At 38.1% G+C, this 15,166-nt stretch overlaps 1 protein-coding gene across 1 annotated transcript in view; it reads left to right on the top strand.

Moving 5' to 3' along the window:
* Cand1 (Cullin-associated and neddylation-dissociated 1) overlaps positions 1 to 14,183 on the top strand; it is a 197,164-nt gene extending 182,981 nt beyond the window's left edge. Inside the window, exons 21-22 of the mRNA XM_067153221.2 lie at positions 9,597 to 9,743; positions 13,111 to 14,183. Of these exons, the coding sequence (XP_067009322.1) occupies positions 9,597 to 9,743; positions 13,111 to 13,241 (278 nt within the window). The 3' untranslated portion in view covers positions 13,242 to 14,183. The remainder of the gene's footprint in view (positions 1 to 9,596; positions 9,744 to 13,110) is intronic.
* The last annotated feature ends 983 nt before the right edge of the window (positions 14,184 to 15,166 follow it).

Raw genomic sequence — 15,166 nt, 5'->3', positions numbered from 1 at the left:
TATGTTTTTGGAGGTGACCGGATACTTTTGATCACATAGTGTAAATAATAAATGAATGAGATTCCTAGAGTGGACAAGCAAAATGCCACACTTTCCCAAAATAAATGAGTGGTACAGTGTGCCAGAACAAAGAGGAATGCTTCATTCATATACCCAGAATGACTGAGAGGGAGCTAAAAACAGAGAAAACTGAAACATCAAATAAATATTGTTCTGTGTAGCAAGAGAGTCAAACAGGCAGGAAATGAAACATTTTTAGCGTTTTCCCCGAGACACATCGTCACTCTTAATGAACATTCCTTTATCAGGGCTGTCTACATTGAAAAAGTACACATCCTCCGTGGCCACGAACTATGGAATCCTCCAAGATGTTTCTTTTAGAATTTTGACAGTTGCTGGTTCATCCCTAAGCAGTGAAGAAAAAAATTCCCTTTTTTCGATGAAATGAAAGTAAGAAGTGTAGTGGAATATGATTATTTATTAAGAAGATGAAGTTGTTCCAACATTTGTATGGGCAAATACAGCAATAACAGTAATACGTGGAAGTTGTCTGTTTATATTGATTTTGATGCGAAAATGTGTAGGGACCTAGGGTAAGATCAGTTAGAGAAAATTTAATTGAGGAATTTCATCTATAAATTGAGAAGTGGTGACAACATAAATTTATATATATATAAAATTTCATACTTCTCCGATCCATTTATATCTGTTGTGGTATTTTTTGAGACGAGATTGTGTTGTACTAGTTGTTTCAGAAGTCTCGAATCCTGCATCCTCATGATATGTCCAAAGAATCCCAGTTTATTGAACCAGAAAAAATAATTAAGTGTTCCATGCTTGGTAGGAAATTAGTAATACAATATACAGTATAATGCCGATTTTACATTATGTCGATTTAGTGTAAACCCGCATTTAACAGAAGAAATTTCAAGCCCCAAAAATTATTCCATAAGAGCAATGCAATTTTATCTTCGATTTAACGTAATTCACATTAGGACAAAACCCACATTTAGCATAAGGAAATGTTAAAATTCTCAAATATTTATTTCTATTCGTTATGGTTTTGGGACATTAACAACCTATGAAAGAGATATCATAAGCTTGCTAAGGATGATTCAAAGCAGAAGAGGAATTAGGGCACTTATAGTTCAGTTATTATGAGTTTCGACCTGACGTTTGAACGCTGCCTTTTGGTGGAGGGTAAGTGAATTAATCAACAGCCAATCGCTCTGATAGAGCACGTTTGACTCCAGTTCCGGCTTTCAGTTTTGTCGGTCTGTTGTTTACTGTAACCACGTGCTATCAGCTGTGTGTTGTATTGTGGTGAATTCTTTTCACGGTCTTTGTGTGTTTTTGTGCTAGGTTGTTCGTTTATATTTCGTAGTGTAGAGTTTATAAATTTATTGTTTAGTGTTTTTTTAATAGTATAGCATGTTATATTGTGGTAAATAGTGTGTAACAAGGTACAGTAGTGATCTAGTTTACATAGTAGCTTAGTTTAATATTTCGTTCGGTAGTTATATAGTAGATATGTTATAGTAGGTATAAGTGCGGAGGACTGGAGCAACACTGAAATAAAAGAAAGGAAAAATAAATTAGAAAAATGTAGGAAATATTAACAAAATTTAAGGAATGTAAAATATTTAAAAAAAGAATGAAAGAAAGAATTGAAAAGAAATAAGTCAAAATGCGGCTCATCTTATATAACCAAGTGTTGGACTTAAAGTGGGGCTGAAGAATGAGGGAATGGGGGTAAATGTTCAGGAGAGGTGGAGTGAATGGAATGGAAGATTGAATTTAGATCGATTAAATTAAAATTTTTAAGAATAATGATAAAAAGGTCAAATAGAATGTTGGTTTTTTTTTTTACATATTTCATTTTGGTTGTAATTAGAGTTAAAATATTGATCTAAATGTATGAAAAAATTCTGTTATATCAAGTAATGGGCCTTTGTGTAATGTTTTAAGAATTATTAGATCTTGTTCAATATCAGTGAAATTATGGTTATAGTCATGTGTATATTGACCTACAGGTGAAAATTTATTTATGAGTATTCATTCTATCATTTTAATACAAAGAATAAAAAATTCTTTTAACTTAATTCATATCTTCAAGTGCCTTTTCACTTTCATTTTTTTTAATTCATTAATCTCCATGGATACCTTCAATATTTTTTTACATTGTTTTCTTTACACAACTATATAAAATTTACTTTCCACTACAATAATATACAGTATTTGTTTCAACTCACATTTTAACTAAGGCAATATTACATATATGCTCAATTCTACATCTCTTCAAGATTATAAATGACTAGCTGATGTACCAGTGCTTCGCTACGGAATTCTACATTGTATACAGAATTCTAGGTTAGGTAGTGTACACATTGTGAGCAAGATTGTATTAAATTGCATATCACTTAACGTCACCCTAGAAACACGACGGGGAAATCATCTTTTCTCATATGAAGACAGGGTTAGGGAATTTTCATTATAATGACAAACACTCACTCTCCACCTGCCTTTTTACATCCTCAGAAAGACTCTCATAGTAGTTTTCCCAACTGAAATGAACATAAGTTATTACAATGATGTCAGTAGGAATGGCGTGATTAAAAGCAATGCTTTGATATGAAATACTCGATCAAATGAAAAACCACACATTTTGTCACTTTTAACGAACAGTACTAAACTGCCAACCTAACAGTCCAAAGTTCCAGAGCTAGAATGACCATGCCGCAGACAGCCGTGATCTGTGAACACTGTTAGTCGTATTTCGGCCGGGTGGGGGTGTTGAATAGTGGAGACTCCCAGGGCAAAAGCTATGCTCTTTTACTAATCTGTTTCCTAGGAGTACCCGATGAATTGGAAAATCTCAGTTCACTACACAGGTGGCGGAAAATCTATCTGACTTGGAGGCAAATTTTTCCTCCAAGCCAGAGGAGAAACCCCCTCTTCACTGCTAATTTGGAATAAAATGAATGTAGAATTTAATAGAAGTGAAGAGAAAGAAGCTCTTCTTAAGAAACGGCTCTTTACAGGGTTGAATTTTGATTTATTTAGTGAATTGTGGTGCTATAATTTGGAATAGGCCTAAATTGTAATTCTAGACCAGGTACTACTACTACTACTACTACTACTACTACGAGAGCCTCTGCCTTACGTGTGCACACTGCTCATTCAAAACAGTGCGTCAGATTAGGGATCAAATAGCTGGAATACTATGATGAACCAGTGTGTTATGTACCAGCTGTATCAGAAAATGTATGAACCAGAGGAATGACATGCTAAAGAAGAAAGTTTTCTAACTTCCCAGCTATTTCCCGCCAATATTCAGTCAGGCTGTTATATTCGGTACGCAGCAATAATCCCATCTATCTGAGTTGAGCGGCAGCATAAGAGACAAAGAACATCACAACGAACAATGGTCAGTGTAATGTTATTATTGATCAATGTTATGCGCTTTCAATATTGTAGGCCTTCACATTTAGTTTTCTTCCAACTTTGAAATACCACTCTTATCATAGTCGTTACCTTAAAACTGAATAAAACATAAATGGTCGGAAATTGTATTCTGTATAACTTTTGTTATGTAATACTTTTCGATAAGACTAATAACATAGGTATTTAAAAATTAAATTTTAGGCACCTTCCCCTAAACTACAATTTCATCCAGGGTGAATAAAATTGTTTATAACTTAGACTGTAGTTTCTTATTCCCCAACTCTATATACTGACTTTTATTAAATTCTATTAACCCATTTTCACTCGTGATTCTTTAGCTTTTCTGATAACATTACATTTTATGAGGGCTGTGTGCTGTGGGCGTGTTGTATAAGCGGTTCTCTTCTCGCAACAGTAGACTGCTGGTAACACGGGTGATGTGTTAGTCATGTTGTTTGCAAACTGTCAGTTTAAAAGCAATGCCACACGGAACATAGTGGGGCATAAATCCAATGACGGTATTAAACTAAAAACCTCAAAACATTCCAGAACATGGACAAATGGTACTACAATTGCAGATTACTGCACGCACAAGACTGAGTGTACCACATTGATGCCAATTCTTATGTTAGTGTGCCATGAACTTGAAAGGTTGAGAACCACTGCTTTAGACAACATATAGCCCACACACTCGTTGACATAAGAATGTTTGCTCCAAGAAATAACCTTTATATTCCAACATGATTTGATTACTATTATGCTTCCGGCAAAAGAAAACTGTGTTTACTTTATCATTTGTGTTAGGATTGTACCGGGTGGTACACCTCCACGCCGCTAATTCAAACTTTGCGCCAGTTGAAACTCCTCTACTGGAGGAAGCCTGAACTTTAACTACCAGGTTAATTCTCAAGTTTATCAGAAGATGTCACTACTTGTAAATTTTGAAGTGTTCTGAACTATGTCAATTTCGATTCAATGTTGTTTTCTCTGTAGCAAGAAGTGTGAACATTCTCTTCTAGATGACACTACTTACGAACTACAATTGTGCACCCTAGTGCGAAGTGAGGGAACTCTTTTTTGAAGAAATTTAGTATTTATAAGTTTGTTCCTTATTAAATTCCTTTCAGCTTTTGTTTAAGTTGGCAATGTTAACCCTTTCTTTCTGCCAGTTTTGAAACTGGCCAATCATAATTTTCTGTAATTAATTTTCCACCAATCCTGGTTTTCTTCTTCAGCTTTGACATGTACTCTTTTGGTCGTCCAATAAAAGGCTTGTGGGCGGGTGTTCTCATTCATGAAAGGTCTCGAATGTTCCGCGAGGGTATATAAACTGCTGATTTTCGGGCTCCGTGCCACTTCAGTAACATCTATCATAGTGTAAATTATGTAGCAGGGGGCGGGAAGCGCCTCTTTCGTCGGGCAACAGTTCTTCAATAAGGTAATGGCCTTTTAATAACTTATTTTCTTGCTAGCTCAGCAGCTTAACTCTCGGGGAAGGTTCGATACCTTTTACCATGTAACTTTCCTCTAAAATGTAAAAGACACTTGGTATAGATTCTATCTCTTTAAACTACATATTGGGATAGAGAGTGCTTCACCCTCTCGAGCTCCCACTCCTATTGCTTTGAGGTGAACTTATTTTCACAACCGTTTCTTCCCTTCTTAATGTAATATAAATTATTTTCTTATATAAGTCACCTCTTTAGTATGGGATTAGCCCTTGCATATGCGGCCTAGTGCCAAATAGGTTTTAAAGAAATGTATTAGGAGTGCAGTTTCACCTCCTCTCAACTTGGTATTTTGGAGGCCATTGTAATTGTCCTGTTTCTTTATTGAATAGGCCTCAGTAGGTTGGGTATTTTTACCCCTGTTTTCATGTGCTTGGAGGTCAGCTTGAAAGTGGAGTTTGGTGTGGCCTTTGATAGGCTTGAACTTAAGAGCGGGTTGCTCTTTCTTAAAATTTTGATTTCTGTGTGCCTCGAGCAGGCTTTACTGAGTAATAGGGAGCAAGAGCTCCTGGGAATGATTGGGGTTTTCTGCCCCTTTGTCAAACCTGGTATCTGGCTAAAGTTGGGCTAATTGCTCAAGAATTGTGTGTCTGACTCTCGGAGCCCAAATCCTGTAACACTGTGATTGTACACTCTCGATTTGTTGTTAGGCTACTGAGTACCTGTTATATTTGTTATTTCTTGATCTTGAAAAGAAAATATAACCTTGTTAAATTTTAAATTAACTTTAATTTCGTAAGTTGAGACCTGTTCATCCCAGCACCTTCTTTCACCTCTAACTACCACGGAAAACTCCGTAACAAGTGGTAGCAGAGCGTGGTTGAATGGGTCTCAAATTAGCCCCTTTTGACGGCTAAACATTACTTTGCTCTCGAACTCTAACAATTTTCTCTGTCGCTGGACTTTTCCTTTTCATTTTTCAAAATTGTTTAATTTTTTGTCAGCATGTCCGGCCCTCGCGAGGTTCTTCATCCTTTCTATTTGCGTAAAGAGGAATTAATTTATGAACTATCTCTCAGAAACGTTCAATCTGGAGGCACGGTTGCAGTCGACTCCAATAAGCTAAAAGATTCCCTTGATTTGCCTATTACCATCCCGACTTTGGGAGAGAAAGAGATTGACGACGCTCTCTCCACGATCAATGATAATACTACTGAGCTAGCATCTGTAGTTAGTTTTTTTTTGAAGAAAATGATCCATCACCTAATCAACTCAAAAGAGTACAGGCTAGGTTGTACCACTTTTATAATAGGGTGTGTGATCTATTGTCTCTGAAGTTAAATGACCTTCAGGGTAAGGAAGCTAGTGCCCTTGCTGAAAACTTGTCCCAAATGTCTAGTAAAGTTAGTCGGTTGTTATCTGGACCTGCCATCCCTAAAGTCGATCAACCTATGGTAGTAAATATCGTAAGTGGGGAGGATTCCTCTAAAGAGGAAGGAAGTAGTGCCGCGGCGGCTACACAACGAACATCTGCCCCATCAGAAACGGTGTCAGATCGTCGCAAGTCCATTCCACCCTTCGTGTTAAATAATGTTCCTTCGGAATCTGCTTCTCCGCCACTTAGGCCCCTTCCTACTACGTCTCCTGATTTCAGCAGTTTACCCCATCCATTAGCTATGTTGCTTAGAGGTATTTCTAAGTTTTCGGTTAACTCTACAAGTTAGGCATAGATATCAAGGATAATTTAATAAAAAACCACCTATTCAATACTTTCCACGTTTAATGTGGTTATTATCTACATGATTTTATGTAGACTTATTTGGTCAGGTACATGTTTCACCCATTATTTTGGGCATCTTCAGCCTGTAAACAACCTTTAGGTCAAGGTTTGGGACCTTTTTAACCAATATAAACATACCAATATATACACTATATACAACATATACATTATATACAATATATACAAACATAAGTTAATACAGTTAAGTTTTTTGGTCCTAATCTATCTAATATGAAAAATGTCCAAAACTAAAATGGATCTTCTTTTCGGTAAAGAGGATTGCATATCGGGGTTTATGTGACCCCTATATCATATTAAGTTCTTGACGTACCGTGGTCGTCAACAATAAGTGGAGATTTGAACTGATTGTTACTTGTAGGTTGGTCAAGATTGAAAATATAAATTTAAATTAAATGTGTTTTAACTTGGTAGTTCTATTCTGGTTAACTTAAAATGTTCAAAAATAAAAATAAAATGAAACGGATCTTCTTTTTTAAATCATAAGTCTTGAGAAAGGGTGATATTAAAACTGGAGCTTGTTTGACCCACGATTTTCATTTTCATATTCTTGACGTATATATTTAAATGTGTTGTCATGCACAAGTGGAGATTTAAAAGCCGATTGTTGTAGGTAGACTGGTCAAGAACGTTGTGAATGAAACTGTTAGCGTCTTGACTTTGGGTCTCATGTAACGTCAAGGAATTGACAAGAGTACAATATTAAGCTGTTTCATAGTTTTAGGCTGCTGCTTAATTGAGAAGAAACATCCTAGACACTTGATACAGTCTTGTGTGAAAATTGTTCCCGTTGATGTGTTGCTAGGTCTTTGGGAGGGATCTTAAGAATATTTGTTCAATTAATACTAGATAGACCTGTCTGTTCTGGCAGATAAGACAGATAAGACAAGATAACACCATGGTAACACCATGCAAGTACCCTAAACTGACCTGGATTTTTTTAAGAAGTCATTCGTATTCATTGCTGTGTATTTGGTATGTGAACAACTTTGTTCATAATTTCAGTCTTACTGTCTTCTTAACATAATGATCATTTAGTGGTCATGAAAGTCTGTTTTAAGATGTTTTTGTTTGAATCGTTACTAGCTCTAGTTGTATGTCCTGTAAACACTATGAGGTTCAATCAGGAAGTAACTTCGTCTAATGTTTTGTGGATCAAAATAAAGAACACTGCTTTATTTCTGCATTGCTCCATTATTTTTTAACATGAACACTAGTTATTCTACCATTTGTCATAGCATAAAATCAGTGTGTCCTTTCTTTGATGATAGAAAGTGCTGTTCTGTTTGTTCAACAGCTCTAGGTGATAGCATTACATGTCTGTTCTCCTTTACTGTTTGGTCAATGGCAATAACAAATGCAGCTGATGTTGGTGGACGATCGCTCTGCTCTTCACCTTTCACAGCCATCCGAGCCTTCACAAATTTCCAGCACTTCCACACTTCTTGGACAGATATACAATATGGCAACTCTCTTCTGTCATTATATTCATACGTGCTCGTGCGACTGTCAGCCTTGTGTTAGCCCCCTTCAGTGTTTCCTGGAAGAAATGAGCGAGTCAGGCCAGGGACAGCCAGCAGGCTTGTGTTCAAACCCAACTGCTTTGTAAAGCAACTAGTGCGTGCAAAGCCAAGTGAAAGGAGAGGCTTGTCAATCAAGATCATGGAAGGACTGCCCAGCCAGAGACCTGATGTGAGGATAAGCAACTTTTGTAAATAGTTGCTAATTACTGAAGTGCTGTCATTCATTGTCAAGTATTATTGTGTGTGTACTAATTGGGTCAGCCTAGATAAAATTATAGATCAATAAAACAGTTTAATGCCAGAAGTGTCCAAAGACCTGGCGCTGCTCTTTATATTTGACGGCCATGGGCGAGCTGCACATCTGGGTGTGAGATAATGATGAAATAGTGAGAGGGTGAAACCCAGTGGTCGCCACATAGTCTATTCCTGTCGAATAACGCCAAGTGGTCTGCTCAAGGCTTAATGTCTCCATACACTGAACGAGTCACCATCAACAGCCTCGTACGCCTCACTCCACATGAACACTGCAGAGATATTTGGAATTGAATACAGGCTTTTGGCATGCAGTTGTATACCACCAGCTCTCCTACCCTGCTAGACACCATTCTGATGGTGAAATTTTTTCTTCCAACGGGACTCGAACAGGTTAACCGAGGTGTCAGACCATTGATGTCTTGACGCCTTAGTGATCGTGGTCACCAGACGGGCTTTCCATCATTGTTGTCTGACTCCTATCTTCAGAGATATTTCTGTTCTTGGACATCTTCCTACATCAAACACTTCTCTGCCTCCGATTTCAATGTCTCAATCCACCTTGAGATTAAAATATTTCCTTCCAGTTCTCTAATCGGTTCTCATTACATGTCATACCACAGAGTCTATGCTTCTTGATAACACCACATTCCTTCCTTCACATCATTTGTGCTCTTTCGTTCCTGATATTTTTTGATCCATAGTTGTGATGCATCTCATTTATGTTGCCGCTGAGGTCTTCACTTAATAAAGTACATGTCTCTAAACCATGTCATTTTTGAAACCCCCCATGTTTTTTACTGCAGAAAATGGACCATTGTGCAAACCTCCTCCCGTCACCACTTGTTTGGTAACCGACCTTTTGCTCTGGTCGCTGTGCCAGAGTTCTGGTTTAGTGACTTGTGCATCTGTGTGCATTGTTTCGGAATGACTACGAGCTCTTGAGTACATAAGTTGGAGTGTGCATTGTTTCTGAGCAATAAAACTAAGGAACTTACCGTTATATGTAACAGTTGTTTCACTGCTCTTCCAGGTGCCATTTAGCTCTTTTTATACCTGCTCACTCTTATCCCCACCACAACTTGTTTTTGTGTGATGTATAGTGTATTAACAGTAATTGATTGTTTCCAGGGCTGGAGCGGTTAGTGGAACCTCTTCGTAATACCTGTACAATGAAGGTGAAGGCCAACTCTGTGAAACAGGAGTACGAGAAACAAGATGAGCTTAAGAGGTCAGCAATGCGAGCTGTGGCTGCGTTGCTCACCATCCCAGATGCTGGTAAGTACAATAGATCTGTAGAAGCACCAATGTTGTGATCATTTTCCAGCAGAGAGGGAGTCTAGTTTTTCGTTGTTTGATTCCTTACATTCCAGGTTGACTGTTAAGGAATTCTTGGACTACTGTCATTTTTAAAAGATGTGAGGGATGAAGAATTGTCAAACTCTGACATCCTTCACTGAAATGACTTGAATAATTGTACGTATACTGATTACACTGTCCTGCAGTGGTTTCATTGCCGCCATCCTGTAATGCTTTTTAGGATGACTTATGCATCCTAAATCAGGATCCGATGTAATTTTTTCCCCATCGCATCATAAGTTTATTCATCACATGCACTAATGCACTTCTCACGTTGTTAGGAAGAGTGTTGCTTTAATTTAGATTTCCATATTCTTTTATTAATTTATTTTATTAATTCGACGTCCTCCAGCCATCTCGTAGTCCTGTATTATCACACTCAGTGTGTAGAACCGGCAACTATGTACAACATAGCCGGCAGCGCGAGCAGTTTGGGCTGAGTGGCGTCATTCTCTCGTTCTTCGTCTGCGACAGTCTGAGTTGTGTTTCGCTTGCTAGTGAAAAGAGATTTTTGTCTTCATAAGCGTTCTATATGTGAGTGACATTCTGTGTTAATATTTTTATTGAACTTACATCTATCAACATGCCACGACATGGCTGCAAGAACAATCCAGATACATTCTGCTATGCATGTGGAAGTTTCGTGCCGATGAGACAGCGGTGCAGTATAACCGAGTTCATGAGAAAGGCCTACTATGCCTACTTTGGCTTGAAACTTGGAGACTAAGACAATCTGTGGGCACTACATAAGACTTGTAGAACCTGTATAGAGCAGTTACGGCAATGGGTGAATGGTAAGCGAACTGCATTGCCAATTCGGTATTCCAATGGTGTGGCGAGAACCCCCAAACCACAGTACTCCCTGCTGCTTCTGTTCTGTGAATGTGAAGGTATTTAACAGTAGCAACAAAGGTAACATTGTGTATCCAAGCAATATTTGATCTGCAATTTTACCCATTCCTCATGGCCCTGATACACCAGTACCACAGCGTCCAGAACATTTACAGGATTGTCTCTTTTCTGAATCTAATGCACAAATGGCGGGCACTAACTGTGACTGTGATTTCTCCCTGAATGTGTTGAAAGAGAACCCAGACTGTTCGAGCAAAGTGCATTAAGTGACTTTGTTCGAGATCTTGGCCTTACAAAGGAATGTGCCGAGTTACTCGGGTTTAGACTTCATGAAAGGTACATGTTGGCACCAGGGGCAACGTACTATTGGTACAGACATCGTGAACAAGAATTTACATCCTTCTTTTCTGAAGAGGGAGCCTTGGTTTACTGCAACAACATTCCGGAGGTTATCTTAAAACTAGGAACACCACAGTATGACCCTATTGACTGGAAACTTTTCATCGACGCCTCCAAGCGTAGTTTGAAGTGCGTCCTTCTTCACAATGAAAACAAACATGCATCCATTCCCGTTGCTCATTCAGTTATTATGCGAGAAACATATGGAAATCTCGAAATGCTTTTGTGTAAACTGAAGTACTAGGAACACAAGTGCCAAGTTTGTGGTGATTTCAAAGTGATAGGTATTCTGTTAGGTTTACAAGGAGGTTACACAAAGCACGACATTGCATTCGAAGGGTGGGAGTGTCGTGGTTCGTGCGGCCACAGCCGCCGTGTCTCCTGAAAAGAGCTTCACCCCGGTGGAGCTGGACCGGTCACACCACGACTGAGAGTGTTTGAGACACGAGGGTTGGTCTGCGCAGCGTTTTTGTGTCTGCTGGCACCGGTTCGCCGCCCTTGCCCCGCGACCAAGCTCGAAAGTTTGTGCTGTATGTGCAGCGACCGAATATTTTGTGTGACACGCACAAACCAAATGCGACCTCAGAGCAGGCGAAACTACCTGCTGAATTTAAGCATATTATTAAACGGAGGAAAAGAAACTAACAAGGATTCCCTTAGTAGCGACGAGCAAACAGGGAAGAGCCCAACACCGAATCTCGCAGGTTCGCCCTGCCGAGAAATGTGGTGTTTGGGTAAAATATGCCAACTACAGGCTTTTTATAAATGGCGTAATATTTCGCTTCTGGCCTTTAATTGTATACTGGCCCCATATATAACAGAAAGAGTTGGGATCGTTCACTCATTTTTGCCTCCGAACATCACTGCCACTTGCCATTTTAACACAAACTAACTCACTTATTCACTCAATTGACTTCCAAGTGCACGTAACTTGTAGACAAAGGCGTGACACACGTTCTCAGATTCTCCTCTCAGACTACGGAGAAACGCGGTCTTGGCATTTTGACCTTGTCTGACATTGCGCATGCGCGAACTGCATCTGTTCTAATTGTTCTACCGGTGTTCCTTTATGATTACTTGTTTTCTTCTCAAGCATAGTTTCTCAAGTTTTCACTGCCCGCTTAACTATTTGTGATAGTGACTCAACGAAGACAGACTGTCATTCTAAATTTTAGCATAGTGAATTTTTCCTCGTGTTTTAAATGTAACACACTGCACGTTTTAGACTAAGAGGTCCACAACCTCGCCATAATCACTTATTGTTTTAATTCCATCATGTCTCATTTGTTTTTAGTCTTTTCTTCATTTTTTAATACATTTTTATAATCTATTATGTAAAAACTTTAACATTTTTTTCACTGAAGATGGCTCAAACCAGTTCAGACATGTATGACTATTATTACCCCATCTAATGTGTGTATTGAATAGGAGGACATATTAAATTTTCTTTATAAAATGGATCCTGCTACTTTTATCATTTCCACACAGTACATTCAGTCCTGCTGCTTTTCCCACTTTCATTCATTTGACAGCAGTTTCCACCTTTTCCATTGTGATTTCTTTCTCAAGTTCTGTCTCCTCACACTCTACCTCTAACATCTTATCTACGTCCCTTCTCACATTCAGCAGTTCATCAAAGTAATCCTTCCATCTTTTTCTTTTCTCCTCTAGTTATGTTATTATATATATACACATCTTCTTCCATCTCTAGTAAATCCTTCCCAGCTTTTCTTCTTTTCATTTCCTGGTACTTCCATTTTATCTCTATTCTATACTTGCACCTAGTTTTCTGCTTACTTTTCACTATTTCCTTTACTCTTTCATTCAACCATGGGGTCTCTTTACCTTTCATTCTTTCAGCTATTCTGCCACGTTTCCATACTTTTATTTTTTTACTTGCAACATTTGCTACCACTAATTATCTCTTTCACACTCTTTCCGCATACTCCTTGATGCCCACTTGCACCCACTGTCCCTTCACTTCATAAAGTGTAGTATTTGGTAAAGTGATTTTAAAATACATTGTTCTTTGCAGATAAAAATCCCCATCTCAGTGAATTTGTTACACAAATTAAATCAACGCCTGAACTCCAGCTGATATTTGACTCAATCCAGAAAGACTGCACTGCTCCAAGCCAAGACTCGAACCTGATGGACCTTAGCTGAGCTGCGTAGAAGACTCCCTGACCCCAGCGTAGCAGATGAGGTCTGTTGAGTCGTCGAGCGCTTCTTACTATGAACTTCACGTACAGTTTCAAAGAGGATGCGAACAGACATTATTTTGAAATCTTACTGAAGGGAGGAAGAATAGAAAAGAACTTTTTGCTGTGGATGTTCATAAGTTTCTGAATATTAAAGAAAAAAAGAATTTTTTAGACTTTGTCCCTATAATTAACTTGTTCATTCATATGAAAAGGATCTGTGTGTTAGTGTGTGATTGGGTCAAGAAAGATGCACTGCTAAAACAAAAAAGAAGATCTATGTGGCGTCCTTGAACTTAATTTAGCCTCAATATTAAATCCTGGAGAACTAGGAACACCTTGTATTTGAGTCTAAATAAAACATGGTATGTTCAGTTTGAAGTACCATTACCTTAATTGAGATTGATAGCATAATCAGTTCCTGTGTATGTGTGTGGACTGTAACTTTTAAGTTAAATATTATTTAATATAAAATAATTAATTAAAATGTTGTTGATTTTCATTTTTATGTTTTCATGGCTTCCAGAGTGTATGGCTTAGAGCTAACAAAACATTTCTTCTCATTCAGGCAACTCAGAGTTGAGAAAGATGCATAGAGAAATAGTTCCTATCGTGGATGACAAAGAGCATTGTAGAACTGAAGCTTCAATGCATTAATGAATTTCAAAGGCCAGATGTTCCCGTTTCTCCTTACATATTTATTTTATTTATTATTATGAAGGAAGAGCTTGCGTGTGGTCCAAGTCCTGCTTACACTCATCAGGAATGATCGTTCTCAATAACCGGTCACATCACCCTTCAGTTCAGTTGTACAGATCTACTTCATTTTCATAATGTAATTGCCTGTACATTGTAGTAAAGAATTTTTGTAATGTTAAATTGCTGTAAAGTTACTCTCCACATTCAACAGTTGTTTCTCTTCAGCTCCCACTTTCCTGGTGTTCTTATCCAGTAGAATATTATTATGGCTGACTGAACAACATTGTTGCTCTGTGCTCCAAGTTGGTTGACATTTATGAGTTCAGTCTGTCTGTCTGTCTCAGGAGATTTACTGCCATGTTGAGAATGCCTGGGCCTGGAAGATATAACAATGAATTCTTTAGCAATATGTAGATGACCGGTTAAGGAAATGAACATTTTTTTTTTAACATCACTTCACTTTTCCAGTTTCCTCCAATTTGTTAGTCACTAAACGAGCTATTACTTGTTACTGACAAACTGGACTATTTCTAGAATTGAATTGTTACATATTTTTCCCTCAACACTGTTTTCTCTTCCAATAATGTGGCTGTGTAACATTGTCATTTAACACAGTGTGTTATAGGATAGGTAGCCTGTGCCAACATGGTGCAAAATAACTCTTGTGAGATAAGAAAATATAGCAAACCCTCATTAATTTGAAGTCTTTGGGATGCAAAAATCGGACTTCGAATTAACCCCCAACTCATAATTCAGAAATGCCAACTCTGCCACATCACAGAATGTTCAAAGATCCATTACTGCACACATTGATTCACAGTTTAAAACTTTCAAATGATATGGAAAAAAACTATTTCCAAGATGTATGCAACAAGGTACATTTACAGTATTCAAATAATGCACTTGTATAACTCACTGACAAACATAGCCTCACACAATGAAAGAGAAAAAAGCATGATTCAAAGATGAGGAGAAATCTATGCTGGCTCCCCTGTGCAAGTGCTTTATTCATTGGATTACTGTAGTGTATGCATTTTAGATGCCCTGTACTTGCATGGAAAGTTCCCGGAGCCTTTAAAACGTCCTGGTTTATAGAACTTTCCTATGACGAGGTGAGATCTCTCGCTTCTGTGTGCATTGCAACACAGTACAATGACCCCTACCCTTGTACAATTCCCCAGCTGGCACTTC

The sequence above is a fragment of the Anabrus simplex genome, chromosome 8 (assembly GCF_040414725.1).
Source record: "Anabrus simplex isolate iqAnaSimp1 chromosome 8, ASM4041472v1, whole genome shotgun sequence".
Lineage (NCBI taxonomy): Eukaryota > Metazoa > Arthropoda > Insecta > Orthoptera > Tettigoniidae > Anabrus > Anabrus simplex.
The sequence above is the reverse complement of the archived record's forward strand: the minus strand, read 5'-3'. Positions and strand labels throughout refer to the sequence as shown.